At 37.7% G+C, this 23099-nt stretch overlaps 4 protein-coding genes across 5 annotated transcripts; 2 read left to right on the top strand and 2 right to left on the bottom strand.

Annotated features, from left to right (window-relative positions):
* Nucleotides 1–492: 492 nt before the first annotated feature.
* On the bottom strand, nucleotides 493–3104 carry LOC141610604 (large ribosomal subunit protein uL6m-like). Of its 2 annotated transcripts, none has more exons than XM_074428774.1 (2): nucleotides 2995–3104; nucleotides 493–1041 (listed from the first exon to the last, which is right to left on the bottom strand). In XM_074428774.1, the coding sequence occupies exon 2, from the start codon at nucleotides 1019–1021 to the stop codon at nucleotides 704–706; it is 318 nt and encodes a 105-aa protein (XP_074284875.1). In that variant the 5' UTR covers nucleotides 1022–1041; nucleotides 2995–3104; the 3' UTR covers nucleotides 493–703. The 2 variants fall into 2 exon arrangements, with proteins under 2 accessions (XP_074284875.1, XP_074284877.1); XM_074428776.1 differs by having other exon boundaries at nucleotides 493–1044; nucleotides 2995–3101.
* Nucleotides 3105–4253: 1149 nt separating this feature from the next.
* On the bottom strand, nucleotides 4254–7034 carry LOC141610605 (large ribosomal subunit protein uL6m-like). Its single transcript, XM_074428777.1, has 2 exons — nucleotides 6946–7034; nucleotides 4254–4816 (listed from the first exon to the last, which is right to left on the bottom strand). Exon 2 carries the CDS (start codon nucleotides 4791–4793, stop codon nucleotides 4473–4475), a length of 321 nt encoding a protein of 106 aa, XP_074284878.1. The 5' UTR covers nucleotides 4794–4816; nucleotides 6946–7034; the 3' UTR covers nucleotides 4254–4472.
* Nucleotides 7035–10691: 3657 nt separating this feature from the next.
* On the top strand, nucleotides 10692–12740 carry LOC141612629 (zinc finger CCCH domain-containing protein 2-like). The gene has a single exon (XM_074431445.1). It carries the CDS (start codon nucleotides 11032–11034, stop codon nucleotides 12247–12249), a length of 1218 nt encoding a protein of 405 aa, XP_074287546.1. The 5' UTR covers nucleotides 10692–11031; the 3' UTR covers nucleotides 12250–12740.
* Nucleotides 12741–17246: 4506 nt separating this feature from the next.
* LOC141612581 (uncharacterized) lies at nucleotides 17247–17825 on the top strand. The gene has a single exon (XM_074431392.1). The coding sequence runs from the start codon at nucleotides 17247–17249 to the stop codon at nucleotides 17823–17825; it is 579 nt and encodes a 192-aa protein (XP_074287493.1).
* Nucleotides 17826–23099: the final 5274 nt, after the last annotated feature.

Genomic DNA, 23099 nt, shown 5'->3' on the forward strand with positions numbered 1-23099 from the left:
CCGTCACACGTTAAGATAATTTGAGACGTGTTATATAAAAAAAAAAGACGGGTATTTTATAAAAAAAAAAGACGGGTATTTAAATGTAATTGTCTAAGTAAATATGAAAGATTTTATGATGAGTTTTATTATGAGACAGTCTCATATGAGAATTAGTGGTCATGTTTAAGATATCTTCTTATCGTGGCACTAGCTCTTGTTGTTGATTTTCGGTGTTACTTATTAGAATAGCTCAGACTATAGCTTAGAGAGCGTTGCGAGTTGTGACCGTCACAAGCTTGTCAAAAAAAAAAAAAAAAAAAAAAAAAAAAAAAAAAAGTTGCGACGGATTTTTAGGTGTTTATTTTTAGTTGTCAAAAAATAAAAAAATTATTTAGGTTGGATTTTATATCCCGGGGCCGAGGCTCAAAGCCTCTTCCTGCTGATCGGACGGCACGATCAGGGAACCAACCGCTCCTGCTGAATAGCACAAACAAAACTCTAACAACCGAGTGAAACACGGAAAGTACAACATTTTCTACTCCAATGGACGGTGCAGTAAAAGGAGAACTAGGTAAACATAAGACGGTTCACAAAATAAGACAGAATTATCACTCGAACCACAAGCATCAACACCAGAGGTCGTTAACGCCCTGGAAACTGAAAAAAAGGAACAGTTATGCTTGTATACATAAGCAAGCATTACAACAGGGAACCAAGCATACTATTTTTTGGCCTTCCTCTTTCTCGGCTTTAGTTTGATAACTTCATCGTCATACAGTATACCTTTTCCTTTGCAAACTTCCGGGGGCTTACAGTTGCGAACACAAGCAGCAAACTGATGCGTGCTCTCTTCATCAATCCCGGCACAAGCGATCTTGTTATCGGCCTTAAAGCAGAAAACACGAACACCTGGTGGTACTGTCAGCTCAACGTCATGATTGTAACCCAATTTCAGGCAGAGGAGTCGACCCCCGTCTTCAGCTCTAGCTTTGTAACCAGTTCCTACCATTTTCAGGAAACGGAAAAACCTTGCTTCCATTTTCAGGGTTGCAAACCAGTCTGCTGACAGAGAAAATACCATCTATTTAATCTCATCAAAGATGTAAACAAAAAAGAACACGCAAACCGACACAATTGTCATGCATACGAAAAATCAGCATCTCTAGTTATAATTTCAGGTTCAGTAAAAACACCGTCATTGGAAATCCTTCTGATGTGTCACATTCTTCAGAATTTCGACCTAATGCGCAAGTATCCAATAGCCAAACAGGGTGGTGGTACACTGGCATTGCAGATGTCTGATCGAATAAATTGGTGATTATGAAGTTGTAATAACACGGAAGGGAAGCTCTCGTACAGTCAGACCCAACAACTCCCTCTGTTCCAATCATTTATCTACGTTTGATTAAATTTCCCCTCACAAATAATTCGGACGAAGGGAGTAATATTTAAGCCGCAACTAAACATCACTAGCTCCTAGCTTTGTAACTAATTCCTACCAGCTTCAGGAAACGGAAAAACTTTGATTCCATTTTCAGGTTGCAAAACAAGTCCGCTGACAGAGAATATAGCATATATTTAATCTCGTAACAAAACTGTATACGGATTTGAACAAGCAAAAACCGACACAGTTGATGCATACGAACAATGTGCATCTCTAGATAGAATTTCAGGTTCAGTAAAAACCCGTTACTGCAAATTCTTCTAATGGGTCACATTCTTCAGAATTTCGAATATATTGGGGATTACAAATTTGTAATAATACAGAAGGGAAGCTCTCATACAGTCATACCCAATTACCCCCTCCGTTAAATCCCTCACGAATAATTGGAACAGACGGAGTAATACTTAGACTGCAATTTTGAGACGGTATCAGCCGGATATATGGCTCAACGACCACGTTTAGGTTATGATGACCAATTGAGCGATTAATGCAAAAGTGATACTACTACTAAAATTTATACTCCATACAATAAGGGTGTGTTTGGATGGAGGGATTTGGAGGGAAAAGAAAGGGAGGGATAGTAGGGGATTTAAAATCCCTTGTCTGGATAGCAAATAGGGGTGGAGGGAAATGGAGGGGGGAGATTTGGAGGGATCCATTTTCCCTTCTCAAAGGCAAATCAAAATCTCTCCACAATAGACAAGATTTAGAGGGAAATTGTATCCAAACGCCCACATCCCATTTCACCTCCCCTTCCCTTCCTTTCTCTTCCCTTCTTCCCCCTCCCCTCCCTTTCCCTCCACTTTTGCTATCCAAACACACCCTTAAATCATCACAGACCAATATTTTAACAAACACGATTCATCGATATACTTCCACCGTTCCACGGCACATTCCCAATGGTTAATCAACATTTTACAATAAACAAAATCAATGTTTTCACCATTATTACAACATTATCCAATCAACTTCCATATTATGTACGACATACACCCAATTCAATCAGTGCACAACTGCACAACTTTAATTGAACTCTCTTCGTTCCAATCATTTATTTACATTTGATTAAAATTCCTCTCACAAATAATTGGGACGGAGGGAGTAATATTTAAACCGCAACTAAGCATCACTAGCTCCTACTAAAGGTTATCAAAGCCCTCCTCAAGAGCAATCTTGTGGAGTATTTATGACCTAAGTCCATGTCTAATAGACTTCGAGCTTGTCACTCTCGGGTGACTTACCTAGTTTACGGCGTTTGCAGCTATCTCCTATAGCCGACGGTTTACCTAGTGCGCACCAAAACTAGCAGCTACGGGTTCCAAAAGTTCGCATTTATGACTTATCGACTACGATTAGGTTACGACGACCCGTAAAATGGAAGGCATTTATGAAACAGTCAAAAAATGGAAGGTATTTCAGAAAATCGGATACGAATATGTTACCGAATTCAATCAGAGCAATGTACTGATAGGTTGGTTCTATCTAGAGGATCAATACGTTTTCTTACCTTCAAACAAAACCAAAAAAAAAAAAAAAAATAGTTAAAGAATACGATTTAGAAAACGTACCGAAACAAGAACAATCAATTGATGCAGCGTCAAGAGAAGAGTTTGTGATTTGTTGTGATGTTCAGGACTTCAGGTTAATTGAGAAAAAAAGGGGAGAATAAGTGATGAAGCAAAGTACAAGCCCATAAGCTTTAGTATTGGACTATTGATATTATGATCAAATGCGGGTTTGGTCCGGATATAAACCGGTTTGAGACGAATTTTGGCCCACGGATGAGTGGATTAGTGTTTTTGGAGTAGGTTAGGGGGTTGAGAGTTGAGACCAGGACTGTTAATGAGATGAAACAGCTCGCGAGTAACTCGACTTCGGCTCGGTCAAAGCACGGCTTGTGTGAGCTCGGGATCGGCTCAAGAGCTTAAAGAGTCGAGGCTCAAACTCAAGTAGTTAGATAAATATTACTCATACTTTATAAAAATATTTTGTCATGATTATATATTTGTATCATTTTGGGATAATTCATGTCAAGTTATAGACGGTTCTAAAGAATGATTCATGTCAGCCGACCCTAAATCCTTTGGGATTAAGGCTCTGATGTTGTTGTGATTATATATTTGTATCACACATATCAAAAATACATCTGTAAAAACACCGCCGACAAATGTTTTAAATTCATCTATAAAAACACCGCTGACAAATCCCCGCCACGAACTACATTCTCATCTCAGTCAGTAATCCAATAAAAACAGCAACAACAGAAAACGGGTAATAAGACCGTATCGACCATTTAATAAGACCGTTATATGGCACAACAAAGAAAACCTAATTTTATATCTCAGGGTTGCCATTCATTGCCCGATTTATGTCCTATTACCTTCTCTTTCGGAATATTACCTGATATTGTTGTTCAGGAGACATAAACTAGTACACAAACCTGTGATCTATTGTCCACTAATCTCCGACTCAATCACATCGCCAATATCCCTTTAGAACCAACTTCCGATATTGTAATCCGTGTTAGTTTAGGAGTCGGTATTGACCGAGTACTTGTGAGCACATGGATTACACGATTCATCCCATCTAAAATAAGTAAACTCATAGGCGTGATTTCCGAAAACTAAGAGCATATCATCATCCATTTAGAAAGCCAACTAGCCAAGGAGTGGGGATGCAACATTGGGTTTACAAGATGGAATCCACACAGGTTTTAGTGTTGAGACCTGAGGGCCGAGGCTCAAAGCCTCTTCCTGCTGATGGGACAGCACGATCAGGGAACCAACCGCTCCTGCTGAATAGCACAGACAAAACTCTAACAACCAAGTGAAACACAGAAAGTATAACATTTTCTACTCCAATGGACGGTGCGGTAAAAGGAGAAATAAGTCAACATAAGACTGTTCACAAAATAAGACAGAATTATCACTCGAACGACAAGCATCAACACCTGAGATTGTTAAAGCCCTGGAAACTGAAAGGAACATGCGAAGGAACAGTTATGCTTGTATACATAAGCAAGCATTACAACAGAGAACCAAGCATACTATTTGTTCTGTTTGCCCTTCTTTCCCGGCTTTAGTTTGAGAACTTCATCGACATACCGTATACCTGTTCCTTGGTAAATTTCCGGGGGCTTAACGCTGCGCAAACTAGCAGCAAATTGATGCGTCCTCTCTTTATCAATCCCGGCACAAACGATCTTGTTATCGGCCTTAAAACAGAAAACACGAACACCTGGTGGTACTGTCAGCTCAACGTCATGACTGTAACCCAATTTCAGGTGGAGGAGTCGACCCCCAGCTTCAACTCTAGCTTTGTAACCAATTCCTACCAGTTTCAGGAAACGGAAAAACTTTGCTTCCATTTTCAGGGTTGCAAACTAGTCCTCTGACAGAGAAAATACCATCTATTTAATCTCATCAAAGATGTAAACAAAAAAGAACAAGCAAACCGACACAGTTGTCATGCATACGAAAAATCAGCATCTCTAGTTATAATTTCAGGTTTAGTAAAAACACCGTCATTGGAAATCCTTCTGACGTGTCACATTCTTCAGAATTTCGACCTAATGCGCAAGTATCCAATAGCCAAACAGGGTGGTGGTATATTGGTATTGCAGATGTCTGATCGAATATATTGGGGATTAATGGATTATGATGTTGTAGTAACACCGAAGGGAAGCTCTCATACTCATACCCAACTACTCCCTCCCTTCCAATCATTTATCTACTAAGTTTGACTAAAATTCCCCTCACAAATAATTGGGACAAAGGGAATAATATTTAAGCCGCAACTAAACATCACTAGCTCCTGCTTCAGGAAACGGAAAAACTTTGCTTCCATTTTAAGGTTGCAAACTAGTCCGCTAACAGAGAAAATACCATCTATTTAATCTCGTAACAAAGATGTATACGAAACAGCACACGCAAACCGACACAGTTGTTATGCATACGAACAATTAGCATCTCTAGTTATAATTTCAGGTTCAGTAAAAACCCGTCATTGCAAATTCTTCTAATGTGTCACATTCTTCAGAAGTCCTGCCTAATGTGCAAGTATCCAAATAATTGGGACGGATAGAGTAATAACTCGGAAGGGAAACTCTCATACAGTCATACCCAACTACTCCCTCCGCTCCAATCATTTATCTGCGTTTAATTAAAATTCCCCTGACAAGTAATTGGTACGGAGGGAGAAGTAATACGGAAGGGAAGCCCTCATACAGGCATACCTAACTACTCCCTCCGTTCGAATCATTTATCTACGTTTAATTAAAATTCCTCTCACAAGTAATTGGTACGGAGGGAGAAGTAACACGGAAGGGAATCCCTCATACAGTCACACCTAACTACTCCCTCCGTTCGAATCATTTATCTACGTTTAATTAAAATTCCCCTCACAAGTAATTGGTACGGAGGGAGAAGTAACACGGAAGGTAAGCCCTCATACAGTCACACCTAACTACTCCCTCCGTTCCAATCATTTATCAACGTTTGATTAAAATTCCCCTCGCAAATAATTGGGACGGAGGGAGAAGTAACACGGAAGGGAATCCCTCATACAGTCACACACTCACACCTAAGTACTCCCTCCGTACCAATCATTTATCTACGTTTAATTAAAATTCCCCTCGCAAATAATTGGGACGGAGGGAGAAGTAACACGGAAGGGAATCCCTCATACAGTCACACCTAACTACTCCCTCCGTTCCAATCATTTATCTACGTTTAATTAAAATTCTCTTCGCAAATAATTGGGATGGAGGGAGAAGTAACACGGAAGGGAAGAAGCCCTCATACAGTCACACCTAACTACTCCCTCCGTTCCAATCATTTATCTACGTTTAATTAAAATTCCCCTCGCAAATAATTGGGACGGAGGGAGAAGTAACACGGAAGGGAATCCCTCATACAGTCACACCTAACTATCTGTTCCAATCATTTATCTACGTTTGATTAAAATTCCCCTCGCAAATAATTGGGACGGAGGGAGAAGTAACACGGAAGGGAATCCCTCATACAGTCACACCTAACTATCTGTTCCAATCATTTATCTACGTTTGATTAAAATTCCCCTCGCAAATAATTGGTACGGAGGGAGAAGTAACACGGAAGGGAAGCCCTCATACAGTCACACCTAACTACTCCCTCCGTTCCAATCATTTATCTACGTTTGATTAAAATTCCCCTCACAAATAATTGGGACGGAGAGAGTAATATTTAAGCCGCAACTAAGCATTACTAGCTCCTAGTAAAGGTTATCAAAGTAACTACGTCAGCATTTCGAGACGGTATCAGCCGGATTTATCATTCAACGGCCGCGATTAGGTTACGACTTACGAAAAACAATTGAGTGATTAATTGAACAAAGTAACATTTCTAAAATTCATATTCTGTACAACAAATCAACATAGAACAACATTTTAATAAAAAATCAGAAAATCGAAGGTAAACAAATGACTAGGACGGAGGGAATATAATTATTTTAAAAACCTAGAGGTAGAGAGAGATGCGTACCGAAATAAGAACAATTAATTGGTGCAGCGTCAAGAGAAGAGTTTTTGATTTGTGATTCTCAGGTTAATTGAGAAGAAGGGAGAATAAGTGATGAAACAAGCCCAAGCCCATAAGTTATTGGGCTATTGATTTTCTGATCAAATGCGGGTTTGGTCCGGATGAAGAACTGGTTTGAGTTGAATTTTTGGCCCATGGATGAGTGGATTAGTGTTTTCGGAGCAGGTTAGGAGGTTCAAGGCCCCTTTTTTTGAACTTAATCCTCTATTTATTAAATGAATGAATAGGTGATCTCTAACATTTTTCCGCCAAAATGCATATTCTCAAAAAAGGAAACTAATGATAATTATGTCCATTCACTAAATAAGAAACTAACAATTACAATTTAATTCATCTATTATATTTTCATTAAAAATAATCTTTTCATCAAATTATATTATTTTCACTAAACTCTAAGCTATAATATTTTAATTAAAATAAAATAAAATTGATATAAAACTATAAATTGCTAAATCTTTTACTGATGCTATTATTAGATGATGAGTTAACCTATATTTCGTATAAAACCAAAACTAGAAATCGTTGTTATTACTTTCGTGACAAAAAAATTGGAAAAAAAAAGAGACTCATTAGCTTTATGCTATAAAATTATTTTCATTAAAATACATTTTAACTCATTACCCAATTCTCTTAACTAATTTTCAGTTATAGCTTTTATTTATTAAAGCAAAATACAATGATGAGAAATGTAAACAACTATACGGTACTAATATTATATAAGTAATTTTATAAAAAAATATTAAACTTTAAGTACCGTGTATATAATGCACGGGGTCTAAACTAGTTTCAGCTCATTTCATTTCAATTTCATCCAGTTCAATTCAGCTTATCTCTTTACAAATTAAGTATTACTTCAGTTCAGTTTAGTTCAATTCAGTTCAGTTCCATTAAATTCAGTTTAGCTCTTTTCAGCCGAAAAGAATAGAGCCTGATTCTTTGTAAATTTCTGAAAATGTAATGACGGTACTCGTTAGTTTATCGGGTTGGCAAGGAGGTTACAATGGATGAGACGAGCCGTGAAGAACTCTATTCATAAGTGTATTCCGAATTGACGATCCGAGCATGACCAATAAAACCTGAATTGACCGAATCTATGTGATCCGAACGGAATATTTATTTTACGCTGCAGATTACCATTTTTCGTAAATTTTTTGATAATAATAAATTCGAAAATTGACCAAAATTAGATCTAATCCGATCCAAATACCAGCAAAGCTGAAAATAACTCCATCCAAACTGGCCGATCCGGTTGATATGTACAATATCAAGTACAATAGTACAAATGTACAATATCAAGTATACATACGTACATGTATATGTATTGGAGTGACCAAGTTTGAAGTTTATAAAGTTGGTTGGATGAATATGAAACCATTTTTTTTTTGACAACAATAAATATGAAACCATTAATTAGGCACCAATAGCACCACCCAAATAATCTATTTTTCTGTGGGTTGGTTCGTAGACAAAACCCCAAAATATGCCTAACATCATCTCGTGTCCCTATTCCCCTCCCCTACTTATGATGAAGAAGACAAGTTTAACATCGTCACTACACCACCACACCACACGAGCATGCAATCTACATATATTTTTACTACCTTTGCAATTCTTAACTAATTACTTGATTAAATAATTATTGAGTAGTTACCAATAATCTTAATCTATTATCATTCGCACAGCTTCTTAGGCATTAATATCTGTCTTAAACTTAAAATATATTAAACACGGTAGATGCTTAAAACAGATCAATACGACGCGCAGATTAGAGTAGTGATCAGTGGCACACCCAAAATCGATAAAGTGCAAAAACGTTAGTATAATTGCTAGTATGCTTCTTTTTAGTATGGAGCCTGAAAAGAGATCTACTATTCGAAAACAAGTGAGGTCTTGAAAGCCCACTATCCTATGTGTAAACGTCTAAGGTTTAACATGTTTTCATCTTAAGATGAATATTTCATTTTAAGATAAACTTACTGATTATTTTTTACCTCTTAGGACCAAGCCAGTAATTAAATTTATAAAAATTTAACATATTATTGAACATGTTGGGGCATATTCTGCACCCGCTGACCGAGTCAACATATTGAGCAAGGTCAAAGCTAAAAGACAGCAAGTCAACATATTAATGACCCTAACTAAGCGCGACCTATCGGCTGTCACTTGGGTCTCGGCTCAAGCAACTATCCGGCCGAGAGGCATATCCGCGTACTCACATCCAGTCCCCTCGGCATGGAGTCAACCAGGCCTGCCGGCCTGCCATGGGTCATCCGGCCGAGGGTAAGATAGTCTTTCCACCTGCTCTGTCACTTGGCCACTACGTGACAAAAGGTGAAAGTCTATAAATACTCCACTTCTCTCATTGAGAAACTCAGCTGATAATCCAATAATCTGGTATAAACTCCTTTATCTCTCTACAATATACTTCGCCAAGTAACATACAACTTATCTCTTTAAGTTTACTGACTTGAGCGTCGGAGTGAGTACGTTCGGCCCCAACTCGATCCCTCAGTTTGTTCATCTTAAACAGGAAAGAGTGAAAAGAAAAGACAAGCAACGACATCATTCAACAAGCTTACGTGGTCACAAATCTGCTCTGGAATTACACCCGGAACAGAACATAAATGCATAAGTATTCCTAAGAAATAACATGACAACATGAAGACATACACTAAAATTCACAAACTAATTAGAATATTTGGTAGTTAAAAACTTAAAATCGTCACTTAGGCAGAACAAATAATTAAGCTATTCGGATTGAATTGTCAATAATATTTGTGTACAGTTTAATTAAAGTACGGATAATTATTATCGATCAATCCTCTAAACTCGATTCTACTTAAAATCATAATTCTAATCGAGTCGGAACGTTGCAACTACGTATCACCTAAATCAAACGACCTCTCTTGCAACACCATCATTGATTATAATAAACTGGTCCTGAGATTCGATACCTCCCTTTCACGAATCCTTATTAATATGATGGACCATTACCCATGAGTAAGAACTTCAATCAATTAGGAAAAGGTTGTCCTAATTTAACCAGAGGTCTCGAATTCTAACCCTAGGAATGCAGCAATGCTACATGCATAAGAGTTTTACGACCCCCGTGATCCTACACTTCTACCCGACTTAATTCCAGAATAAACCGGATGATATACACAAAAAAAATGAATATAATGAACCATTCATATTATATGCGAGAAAGCAATACTGAAATTGAGAACCACCTGATCAACTAATAAGGAGTTGTTCTTGTCAAGAAACCATCTCAACCAAAAGTTTAAGCTGATGGTTGGAGTCCCAAGATCGGTTTTATATTCTAACACGCCCCCTCACACGAATGCTCGTTGAGCTTGAAGTGTGGATGCAGTTACAGGCCTCCCCAAGCAACCATCTCAACCAAAAGCTTAAGCTGATGGTTGGAGTCCCAAGATCAGTTTTTTATTCTAACAGTTCTATATTTCTAGCTTAACCGGAGATCTCGGATTTAAGCACTGGCAATACAACAGTGTTAAAACTCATAGCGGAACTTTACCACCCAAGTGGCCTGGTTCTACCCGACGGCTCAAATCCGAACTTAACCAGCTGATATACCCAAAAAAAGATACAATGAAGTATTCATATTTAAAATCATCCGATAACATCATCTCATTTCCGATTCTAAGAAACCCTAAGAAACGACAAACAACCCAACTGAACAACAATCTACAAACCTCAAAAAACACACAAAAATACTATAAACAATGAATAAATTCAAGGCAACAAAGTTGTTGATAACATAATAACACAAGATAACAGGTAGCATATGAGGCATCAAAACACAGATGTCTATACGTGCTAATACTCTCCCTTATACTGCCACATACTCCTTTCTGCATGCTCTTCCCTTATACTCTTTTGCCACGCATTTCTTCCCCCATACCTTCCTTCCTTCCCTTTCTCCCTTATATATACACACCCTTACAATCTCCCTTATTAACCTTATATATTATTACACACATTATTATTCTCTAAAATCACAAAAAAATGAGTAGTGTATGTGCTGAGCATCATCACCATCATCACAATCATCTGAAATGTTATAATTTAATGTCACCAAAGAAGAATATGATGCAAGAACTCAACATTCCTCCTAGGAAGTTACTCTCGCGTCGGGTTTCCGACGTCGAGAGTTACTTCCCTGATTCATCAGTACTACAGAAATTCCTCCCATGCAACGGGGATGGGTCCGGGTCGGGTTCGGATGATGGGTTTGACCCGGATTCGGACCCGTATTCGAGTGATCAGTTTCGGATGTATGAGTTTAAGGTGAGAAAGTGTACACGTAGTCGTAGTCATGATTGGACGGACTGTCCGTTTGCTCATCCGGGTGAGAAAGCAAGACGGAGGGATCCGAGGCGGTTTCATTATTCCGGGTCGGTTTGTCCGGAATATCGTCGGTCGGGCGGGTGTTCGAAAGGAGATGAGTGTGAATTTGCTCATGGGGTTTTTGAGTGTTGGTTGCACCCGGCCCGGTATCGGACCGAGGCCTGTAAAGATGGGAAAAATTGTAAGAGGAAGGTTTGTTTCTTTGCTCACACTCCTCGTGAGCTGAGGGTTCTCCCAGCTCACGAGGAGGGTGAGGAGTTATTAGCTAAGGATCTAGATCAAGATCTGAATCTGGATTTTGATAACAATAGTCTTGGTAAACACCAGCACCAGCATCACCAGCATCAGCACAATTGTTGTAAGTATTGTTGTGCATTATCTCCTACATCAACTCTAATGGGTATGTCCCACTTTTCACCACCTATGTCCCCCATGAAGGCGGTAGGGGGACGAGGATTGTCCTTGTCAAGATATGCTGAACGCGGCGAGGAGGCCGCGTTCATGATGAGTAATAATAAAGGGGTGACGTATGAGGATGTTTTAATTGCAGAGTTGCTTGGGTCTATGGATGGTATGAATCTTAACGAGGCGGTCGGGAGTCCGAGTAAGGGACGTGGGTTATGGGTTGATGTTGGTGGGTATGATAATAATAATGCAATTAATAATTATGATTATAATAATGATAATATTAATCAACAAATGGTGCAATTTTCTTTTTCTCCTTCTACTCCGGTTAATAGTCCTTCCACTTCTAGGAGCTTTTTTAGCTCCAATGTTGCGTCTCCGGGTCCCGGTGGTCCGGGTCCGGTTTCGGGCAATGTTGCTGGTGTTGAGGAGAGTCCTGATCTTGGTTGGGTTAATGATCTTCTTACTTGAATAATTATGTTATTATTCAATCACAATTAAGAAGATTGTTAATTATTATGATCATTTTTCATTTCAAGTGTGATTATGTTGATAATGATGAAGAGGTAATAAGAATAATAATAATAATGAGGAAGTCTTCTGTGAGACGGTCTCCGTCTTAAGGTCTTACAAGACGGAAGGGTGCATTTTGCATGGGACAATTTGAGGATGACGTGTTTGTGTATAATTTAATGACGGAGGGTATATAATCTATGAAGATTATGTGATCTTTTGGTACGTTGTGTATTGCGGATAATAAGGAGTTCGATTTATGTAATTTTTGTGCTTAATTTTGGGTTTAATTAGTTATCGGATTTGCATTTGTAATTTGATATATTATTATTACTATTATTATTGTCATTAGGGCTCAGAACTTTTGAGTCGAGTTTTCATTTTCTATGATGTAACAAAGATCCGAATGTAATTAGTTGAATAAAATTAGTTACTTCATGTAACAAGGTAATCTACTTTCTTTTACTTGTTTTTTAATTTATGTATTTTCTTTGTCTTAATTATTTATTTATGTATTCTATTCGTCTTAATTATATTAGACATAACATTACGTTTGTATTATTGATAAAATCATCTTTTTAAGTGATACGGAGTAATTTTTACCGATTTTTTAATACTAAAAACGTGAAGAATCATATGATAGCTAGGCTAAATTTTCAGTCTATTAAAATTATCCTCAGAACAATAATAACGACCAATGTATTGCCGAAAGAATATCATGAATGCACGAGAGCAGTACGAGAATTAACGTTAGGGTTTACTCCATCCATTCCACAAATTCGGAATACTTTGTAATTTAACGTTGATTCCGTTTCTATCGTTTGTTTACTTTTGATTATAATTGAAAGATAAAAAAAAAAGTTGATAGCGACAATAATAATGTGCTCTGGAGAAATAATATATTTTGTTCATGTTCAATTAATGCAAGACAAATTCACGTCACCATTAAATCTTCGATACTCATATAATCATAATATCATACCTTAGCAATAGATGCAAATGTTTACTAGATTTCGAGTCCATCATCCAGTTACAGAATCGTTGTAATTCATCAACTCAAATTTAGGTTATGAAGTACTCCGAAATATATTTTAATAACCAATCAAATGAGCTAGCATGATTGCAGCTATGAATGATAAGAAATGGTCCAAAAATAAATCCATAAATTTTCTGTTATCCCATCTTTTATTGAGCTCCATATGCAATAATCACTTGGCGAACGCTCTTCAATTTTAATATCAATAATATTATCCTCTCCATTTTGTCAATAATATTATAATTTTTAATTAACAACCCATCTAGTACAGATGGGTAGCTTTCAAAAAAAAAAAAATATTATAATTTTTGGTTGAAATGTTCTTCTCAAGGGTTAATATAATCTTTTCATAATACCGGCCTACAGAATATACAAAATGAGTAGAAAACTATTTCACGTCGATACTTCATTTTGGCTACGTATTACATGTCCGACATCTAAGGTGTTTTATACGATATGATATTTTGACTTTTTAATTTATTTCAATCTGAAAAAAAATCTTACAAAAATAACCGCACCCTAATACATGTCGTATCCAACACTTGTAACTGAGTTGGACCATCGCATGTAACAATGTGAATCTAGAACTCCCTATACTTTTGAACTGAAACTGTTTGAACTGAACTGAACTTAATGGAGCTGAATTGAAATAAAGAATTAATTTGTGAATAGAAAAAAGTTGAACTGAACTGAAGTAAAGAATTCACAAACTTGAACGAAACTAAACTTAATAGAGCTGAACTAAACTAAAATAAGCTAAACTACAAAAGAACGGGGCCGCCTGTTAGATAACAAGAATTCAGCATTTGAGAATGTAGAATTATACTATAAAATGTCAGGTTACTGAACAAAGATTACAAGTGATAATCATACACTACAATATTGTGTCATATATGATATATCGTATATAACATTTGACTAGCTATAGATAACCAACAATGGCCAGTGACGGAGCCAAGATATTCACTTAATAGGGGCGAACAGGTAATATATATAGTACAAAGTAATTTTTAAAAGTTCAGAAAATTTTAATTAAAAGTTTTGAAATTTCTATCATCCAACGAGAACGAGCTGTTCCACTAACCCTTCCCTAACTCCGCCACGAATAACGAGAAATCAGCAAATTGAGAATGTATAATAATAATAATAATAATACTTCCTCCCATCCAAATCAAAGGTTACAGTTGCTTTTTGACATTATTTATGGTCGTAGGGAATTTTTGATATTATTCTTAATCTATAAGACAAAATATAATCATGTGAGATCTTGTTTGATTTATCGTTATGAATGCTATAAGAATATCAAATTTTTATAATTTTTAATAATGTGTAACTAAAGATATGCACGTTATAAAATGTGCCTCGACAAGTGTGATAAAACAACTGTAACCTTTAGTCTGGGAGGGAGTAATAATAATAAGAAGTCAAGCAGTTGGTAACTGAACAAAGATTAGACCAACAAAAAAAAAGTGTAGAAGACAATGATGATGAAGATATTCCTAATTGCTGGAGCTGCATTTTCTTTACGCTTGTCCTCCATGCAGTAGCACCCATGGTGGCTATTCACGTGATTTTTATTTTTATTGCAATATTATTTTTATTGCAATATTCCCTTTTGATCTTTTATTCATTTAATAAAATTGTTTTTGTTTTTTAGTTCCTTGCCAAATTTGGCTTCTTGTCAATTCCCTCTTGTGTTATAGAGGATGCGAAAGCTAGTTTTGCATCGATTTTTTTTGTTTTGTTTAAGGAAGTGTTCAAATTGTAGAAGGACAAGGGATATGGCGTAACCTGCTAATATTGAATTTCAGTATTATCTTCCTACATATTCCCATTACGGTGATATTGAATTTCAGTATTATCTTCTTACGGATGCGAAAGCTAGTTTTGCATCGATTTTTTTTGTTTTGTTTAAGGAAGAGTTCAAATTGTAAAAGGACGAGGGATATGGTGTCACCTGCTAATATTGAATTTCAGTATTATCTTCCTACATATTCCCGTTATGGTGATATTGAATTTCAGTATTATCTTCTTACCTACAGTTTTTTGCAAAAAAAATAAAAAAATAATAATAAATAATAATAAATAAATAAATATTAGTTTAGGCCAATTAATTCAATTATTATTGGGTAGATACTTAGATAAGTTAGATGTATTCAGGTTTGGCTATTATTCAGGTTTATTGACTTCTGTTCAATTTCGATTTGATTCGGCCTAAATCAGTCATCGACTACTATTCAGATTAATTACCTATATTGAGTGTTCTGTTGACTATAATTCAGATATTCGGGTTTGGGTTTATTTTGTTAGGTATATCGTTATAAATTCTTGTAAGGATCTATCTTTTAATGGACGTTATATTATGTATGTGTAAGGTGACATATACTTAGACTATGTACCATTCGATTAAGGATTTATCGTATCATTTTATGGACGTTACATTATCTATGTGTGAGGGTGACGTCACTAACGTGTATATAGACTTGGTACCATTAGATGGAGCAATCTCATTTTCTTATAAAAAGGTATAATAAAAAGATATTGCCGAATGATGCGACATTTTACGAATTTGGCCTGAACTGTTAATATTCGGGTAAGTTTATTGTCGAATGAATTATTCGAGTAATAGAGTTATTGAAAACCTCTTATAAAAATTAAAAAATACAGAAATAATTGAAAGGAATAAAGTATTACGGTACTACCAAACATTATTACAGGAGGAGGAAGAGGGCACTAGTTAGGGATAAATGGGGTAACATCACATGCCAGGTGCCCATAAATCCATCTTCAAAGGCCCTGCAAAAATAATATAATGGCCCATGGTGTCATGCCCATAATTTACTCCGCATATATCAACCAAAGCCATACACAAACATTACATGATTCAATGAATGCATGCAATGCTTTGGGTCTTTACTCTTAAATGCCAATTTTATAAGGGTCCTGCTATACGTCGTCGACATTTTACTAAATATCGTCGACAATTAACGTAAAATTCCAAGTTTGCCCTCCATATCATGACTCCATATTGGTCTCACCAAAATGCAATTTCCGTCTCAAAACAGAAATGAAATTACCGTCTCACTAAAACACAAGTCACCGTCTCACTAAAATATTTCAAACCAAAAAAAAAAAAGTCGGGTTTTGTAATTAACAACATGAACGGGAACGATTTTAACAACGATTTCAACAATGAAGATAGTAACGAGGTTAGTTTACGATTTAGTTTTGTTAAAAATTTATGTTTTATTATCGTTTGAATCCCGAATTAGGATAGATGCCATGAATGTAGACGGAATTATGATAGAATTTGTGACGGATTTATATGAAAAAGCAATTGAAAAAAAAAAAAAAAAAAAAGAAAGGACACGGAACTGGGCTGAGACGAGGGGGTTCTTCGTCCCAGGCCCAGTCCAGACGAAGAAATGGGTCGTCTCTTGTTGGGCTTGGACGAAGGAATCCTTCGTCTGGGCTTGGTCTTGGACGAAGGATCCCTTCGTGCAGGCTTGGTCTTGGACGAAGTTTTCCTTCGTCGGCCCATTCTCGTTTCCTTTTTTTTTTTTTTTTTTTTTTTTTTTTTTTTTTTTTGTTTCCGACTCGTTTTGTATAAAATAATTAATTTCCGTATTTGTATTAAATTTTTTTATTTTTTATAGTTTCCGACAATTCAAATAATTATAATTAATTTCCGTTATTTCCGACTCGTTGTGTACAAAATAATTAAATGCCGTTTTTGTATTATAAAACAATTGAATTAATTAATTACCGTCTTTATATGAAATTTTTATCTTTAACATTTCCGACTCGTTTTGTAAAAAATAACTTATTACCGTGTTTGTATTAATTTTATATTATTTTATATTTACTTCGACTAGTCCCGTAGCAAATAATTGAATTAATAACTAACTAACTTGTTGAAATGCGTGCGCAGGTGATTAACGATGGAGACGGTGTTGATTACTCAGATCATTTTACGCCAACCAGATTTTTTGCGTCTAGTACTGAAGCGTTTAATTGGGCATATGAGATCGGGCTCCGACTCGGGTTTGGTATAAAAAAATCAAGCAACAAGAAAGTTGGTCGTAACACGAATTTGAGACAACGTTATTTTGTTTGTCGGATGGGTGGAAAAGGTCCCGTAAATAAGGATGCCGATTCTTTAATGAGGGGTAACACCGCTACCGCGTGGTGCAATTGCAAATTTTCAATGAAAGTTGTTGAATTAGAAGAGAATAAGTGGCAGCTTGTGATGAGATCCGGGTTTCATAATCATGGTTTAACGTTGTCTTGTGATCGCGACAGATACTTTGCAAAGTTTGATGACGATGAGTTGGCTTTTATCGATGCCCAAGTTAGAGCTCACGTTAGACCGGCAATTATTAGTGCGGGTTTACATCAGCGGAATCCGGAAAAGTCAAGACCTAATCGGCGACAAATCTACAACCGTTCTCAGAAAGTAAGGGTCGAGGAAAGAGATGGGAGAAACCCAAGACAATGAGATGTTAGCACTTGCGGTTCAAAGATAAGTACGTTCATTATTGGGTCAGCGATCGGAGACCGATGAGCTAACCCACGTGTTCATGGCTCATCCAGAAGCGGTTAAGATGTTTCGATCATACTATTATGTGGTACAGATCGATTCCACGTACAAGACAAATGAATACCGTCTTCCGCTTGTTGAGATGGTTGGAGTCACACCCGTCGGGAAGAGCTTTGTCATCGCGTATGCTCTTGTGACGCATGAGTCGGAGGAGAAATATCTGTGGGTCCTACGGAAACTGAAGGCCCTGCTCAATGATGCCGTTCAACCTAATGCTATTGTTACTGATTGCGAGAAAGGTTTGTTGAACGCGATTCCCATTGTTTTTCCGGATGCGTCTCACTTGCTATGTCTTTGGCATATATATTCTAACGTGGAGACGAAAGCACTTGATATCACGAGTCAAGATAGTTGGGCTAAGCACGTAACTTTTACCTTGTTTACTGCGGTTGTCGAGGCGGAGACCGAAGATAACTTTAATGTTGCGTGGGGCAAATTGGCAAGGGAATGGGCGGGAGTGGCGGCTTATATTGAGAGGCAATGGTTCCCGCACTTGGAAAAATGGGCCAAGTATAGAACGAACAAGATAACTCATTTTGGCAATACTTCTACATCCCGGGTTGAGTCGGCTCATGCGAATTTGAAGAGATGGCTGAATAGCGCGAAACTGGCAGTTGATAGCATCTGGAGTCGGTTTCATTCTTTGATGGAAACGCAACATGTTGAGATCCGACACTCGTTGGAGTTATCTAGATCGAGGCGGTTGACGGGGATTCAGCGATTATTTTCCAGACTTTCTTGCAAAATATCAAAGAATGCCATCACTGAATTGCGTAAAGAATTCGAAAGAGGTGCCAAGATGACGGAAGATGCCTTGACGATCGATTGCGGTTGTGTAAAGGCTACTACACTTGGTTTGTTATGTGCTTGTTCACTTCACCGCATTTCTAGAAACGGATCTCGGGTGCCTGTTGATGTGTTACATGCATTTTGGAGGAAGTTGGAGTACGATGGTTCGGAGGCAATGCCGACTTGTGATGATGATCGGTTGGAGGAGTTATTCGATGAAATTCGGAATGCAGATCCGAGTATGAGATCATCCATGTTCGATGCCCTTTACTCTCAGATACATCCGGATCAGGAGGATGTAAATGAGCCTCGGGTCAACGAGAACCCTAGAGGACGTCCGAGTAGGGGAACTCGTAGAGATCCGTCCGCCGTTGAGCATGCACGGGTTCGTGTTCGAGTAGGTACTCCGTCTTCCCAACGTACTCCGTCTAGTACCCCCCGTTCTACTCCGACGATTCCTGTTACTCCGTCTAGTACTCCCCGTTCTACTCCGTCGGTTCGTTTTACTCCGTATCGAACCCCCCGGTCCACTCAAACGGGCCCCGGTACACCGTCTACCACTGCTACCACGACTACGAGGAGTTTCGGCACAACGTATTGTGCACCTCTTGAGGTCGACTACACCATTGGTGATTTGAGGTATTTTTCTTATCGTGACTTCCTGCCTTCATTTTTTCACGAGTATGTAGAAGCATGGTTTAATCCTTACGGAGACGGTCATTGTGGTTTTCGAGTTATCTCACATCTTTGTTCGGGGTGACCAATCTCATTTCACGATGGCTAGAACAGATTTACTTAGGGAAATTCGTAGTCCCGATTACCGTGATCATATCTATGGCCCAGGGAGATTTGATACGGAGGTAGCTAGAATTACATTTATGGATCAGACACCGTGTGGCTCGGGTAATTGGATGGACGGTTTCGATCTATATGGTTATGCTACGATGTACAATTGGGTGATATGTTGTATTTCTGCATTTGACGATCGAGAAGGTCAGCGGCATTGGAATGGTTGTTTTACTTATTTGCCTTTACGAGCCCCCCCCGGAGTACGTACCCCATATGGTGTCTTATGGGTATTACATGCGGGAAACCACTATTTGCGGCTCCGGGTACGCCCCTTGTCACCTATGCCTCCATTAGCCCCTTGTTGGGTACATGATGCAAGCGTAGATCATTATAATAGCCTGTATCGACATCAGTTTCGTATGTGGCGCGATTTTGCGAGTTCATCTTAGCTTTTATTTGTCCGATTATTGTACCTTCTATTTTATTTGTCCGAATATTGTACCTTATATTTTTTATTTATTTAATTTTCCGATTATTGTAGTTTATTATCGTCTGCATCCGATTAATTGACTTAAAACGTAATTTAATTAAAACAATCCTTAAAACATAATTTGACATATTTAAATAAAAACATTCATTAAAACGTAATTTAATTAAAACAACCCTAAACCCTAAACCCCAAACCCTAAACCCCAAACCCTAAACCCCAAACCCCAAACCCTAAACCCCAAACCCCAAACCCTAAACCCCAAACCCCAAACCCTAAACCCTAAACCCTTAACCCCAACTTAAAACATAACATAATTAAATAACTACCGAACTTAATTATCTTCCGATGATGAAGATGACGATTCCTCATCTTCTTCATGATCTTGAATCTCAATTTCTTCAGGTTGGGTAGACATATATTGAGTCAATAAATCATTCAAGTAGAGATAAAGAATTCCTTGCCCCAAGACTCTACCAAAGACATAAGTCCGATAGTCTTGGGTAATCAATCACGGTGAGAATGCGCTCAAAATATGTAAAGATATCACTTTTTAACCTACGAAACTCCCACATCTTCTCGTTTAGTACTTCATCAGAAACAACCTCATCTCTAACTGCTGGAGTTAGAACATGATCCGGGTTTCCTTGTAAAATTATACAAAGGGTACCAATTGGAGGCTCTTCAAGCAGGTGCCATACAGTGTCACTAGGAACCACTGATTCAAGACGCTCAATTAGAATTGGTAAATTTTGAACAATTAAATCGATTCTTATTTGATAAACTCGATTTTTTTCGCATTTGTGAGAACCATTTTAGGATTGGATGTTGTGAGTGAATAATTAGTATTGTAGTGAGTGAAGATGATTTGGATGTTGTGATTGAAATTGACATAGAATGGCCTATTTATAACCTATTAATTGTAACGGTTATTTTTGAATTACAACGGTAAAATTTGAATTATAACGGTGAAATTTGAATTATAACGGCTATTTTTGAATTATAACGGCTTTTTTGAATTATAACGGTAAAATTTGAATTATAACGGCTATTTTGAATTATAACGGTAAAATTTGAATTATAACGGTGAAATTTGAATTATAACGGCTATTTTTGAATTATAACGGTCACATTTTTCCCTATATAAACATCTACATAATGTTGTAATTTTGCACTCATCTTCAACCTTTTCTATTTTCCAATCATCTTCATCATCTTCCATTTTCTTCTTCAAATCTTTACTTATGTCAACATCATCCTCAATGTGGGGAACCCGACCAATTGAAGGCCTTGATTTTAAGAATCAAATTTGCAACCGTTGTCAAAGAAACGCTATCATCGATTTCCGGACATGACTACTAATCCGAAGAAAGCTTTTTTAAGTGCGTACCTTGCAATCGTTTTGTGTCGTGGTTGACTGAAGATCATTTAACAATAACAAAAAATTTGAATATAGCATGTCAAGATGAAGGTGATGATGCATCAAGTGGAAATGTCATGAAAGAGCAAGTGATAGGTATAAAAAAGGAGATTTCGGAAATGACAAGGATGATGAAGTTTTATTTCAAGTGTATCTTGTATTTGTTTGTTTTCATTATGTTGGCCATTGTCATGAAGTAGTTACTATTTTCAGAAATGTATGAATTTGCATCAGTTGCTATGTATTCAAGAAATTTAAGAAATTTAAGAAATTTCAGAATTTAAAACCGTCAATTTTTTTGAAATAATAGTAAACTAACATAATCATCCAACATAAATAATGTCTTCAAAAACGTACAAAATAAATGAAAACAAACACAAATTAGTCTCCCACTACTGATTATCCTCTTCCTCGCTATCAGTATAAACACCATCTCGCTCTGTTTGAACAACATCACCGGGTGTTTGACGAGGTCCTCGCCGACGTATGATATCCCCTGACCCTCTCAATCAATGGGTCGACGTTCTTCATCATCTTGCGGAAGAAGGCAAGCTGTTTCTTGTCATCCTTAATTTTTTTCGCCTCGTAAAACTGGAACATTACAGCACGTGCAGTCTGCAAATTGACAAGAACAACTAAAACATTATAAACATTATCGAGGAACAGTAAGAAAATTATATCGATTATTACAACAACTGTAAGTAATATTATTACCTCAGCAGGAATATCAAAATCCTCATGTGGCGGGGGGGCATCATGGTGGTCGGGATCAATGATGAACGGGTGAGAATTCCCATTAAACCAAGCCTCATACTCTGGCTCCGTCTCACCTGGGAAGCTAACTGGTCTCGATTTACGAGAAAGCTGAACCACGTGATCCTGCCAGCAATCCCAAAGATGATCAGTCTCCCCAACCCCAACACTAACCTCGTACCCGAAACCCGAAGCAGGACGACGCGCTGTCAATCTCATAATGGGATTGGGTATGATCCGCACATACCCAAACCGTCGTAAACACCGATCAGGTGGTACGGCTCCGCTATGTCCATGAAACGAATACAACCGGTATACAAAGTACGAGGATGATAATCCTCCGACGCGCCCGTACGGATCCCACCTAATGGAAGCACAAGTAAGCCCATCCAACAACCTCCGATACTCCAACAATTTCTCCGCATTTTGAGCGAAAGGACCAACGGATCTCCAAGAACACGACCGAGGCTGAGTAGGGTCAATTGCCGAAGGTGGACCGGGTCTGAACATAGGAAAATACTCATAGATCCACGATTGCAACAAGGTCAAGCAACCACCAATAGTCTTCACACCAAAGACGTGAAGCTACCCCCAACATTGTCGGTACATGAAGGCAAGTACAGGCTCCCCAAGCGTAGTGGTGTACTTCATCGTATCATACACTAAAGGAAACAACCGAGGACGTAACCTATCACCCGATTTGTCGACAAAAAGTGTCGACCCCAACACCATGACCAAAAACCCCTGAGCAAAAACAACATCACAATTAGCTCTCGCCGTTTCACAAACTGCATCTACCAATATACCCCCACTCTTGTAAATAGGGACCTTCTTAGTAGAGTTTAACGGCAACCTCAACTGCTCTGATGAAATCCCAAAGAAGCCACATACATACATAAGGGGATCCGCCAACGTCCCGTCATTACTCTCCACC

The sequence above is a fragment of the Silene latifolia genome, chromosome 11 (genome assembly GCF_048544455.1).
Source record: "Silene latifolia isolate original U9 population chromosome 11, ASM4854445v1, whole genome shotgun sequence".
Lineage (NCBI taxonomy): Eukaryota > Viridiplantae > Streptophyta > Magnoliopsida > Caryophyllales > Caryophyllaceae > Silene > Silene latifolia.

Excerpts from the sequence above, each read along its gene's own strand:
- LOC141610604 (XM_074428774.1), bottom strand. The coding sequence starts at position 1,021 with ATGGAAGCAAGGTTTTTCCGTTTCCTGAAAATGGTAGGAACTGGTTAC.
- LOC141610605 (XM_074428777.1), bottom strand. The coding sequence starts at position 4,793 with ATGGAAGCAAAGTTTTTCCGTTTCCTGAAACTGGTAGGAATTGGTTAC.
- LOC141612629 (XM_074431445.1), top strand. The coding sequence starts at position 11,032 with ATGAGTAGTGTATGTGCTGAGCATCATCACCATCATCACAATCATCTG.
- LOC141612581 (XM_074431392.1), top strand. The coding sequence starts at position 17,247 with ATGCGTGCGCAGGTGATTAACGATGGAGACGGTGTTGATTACTCAGAT.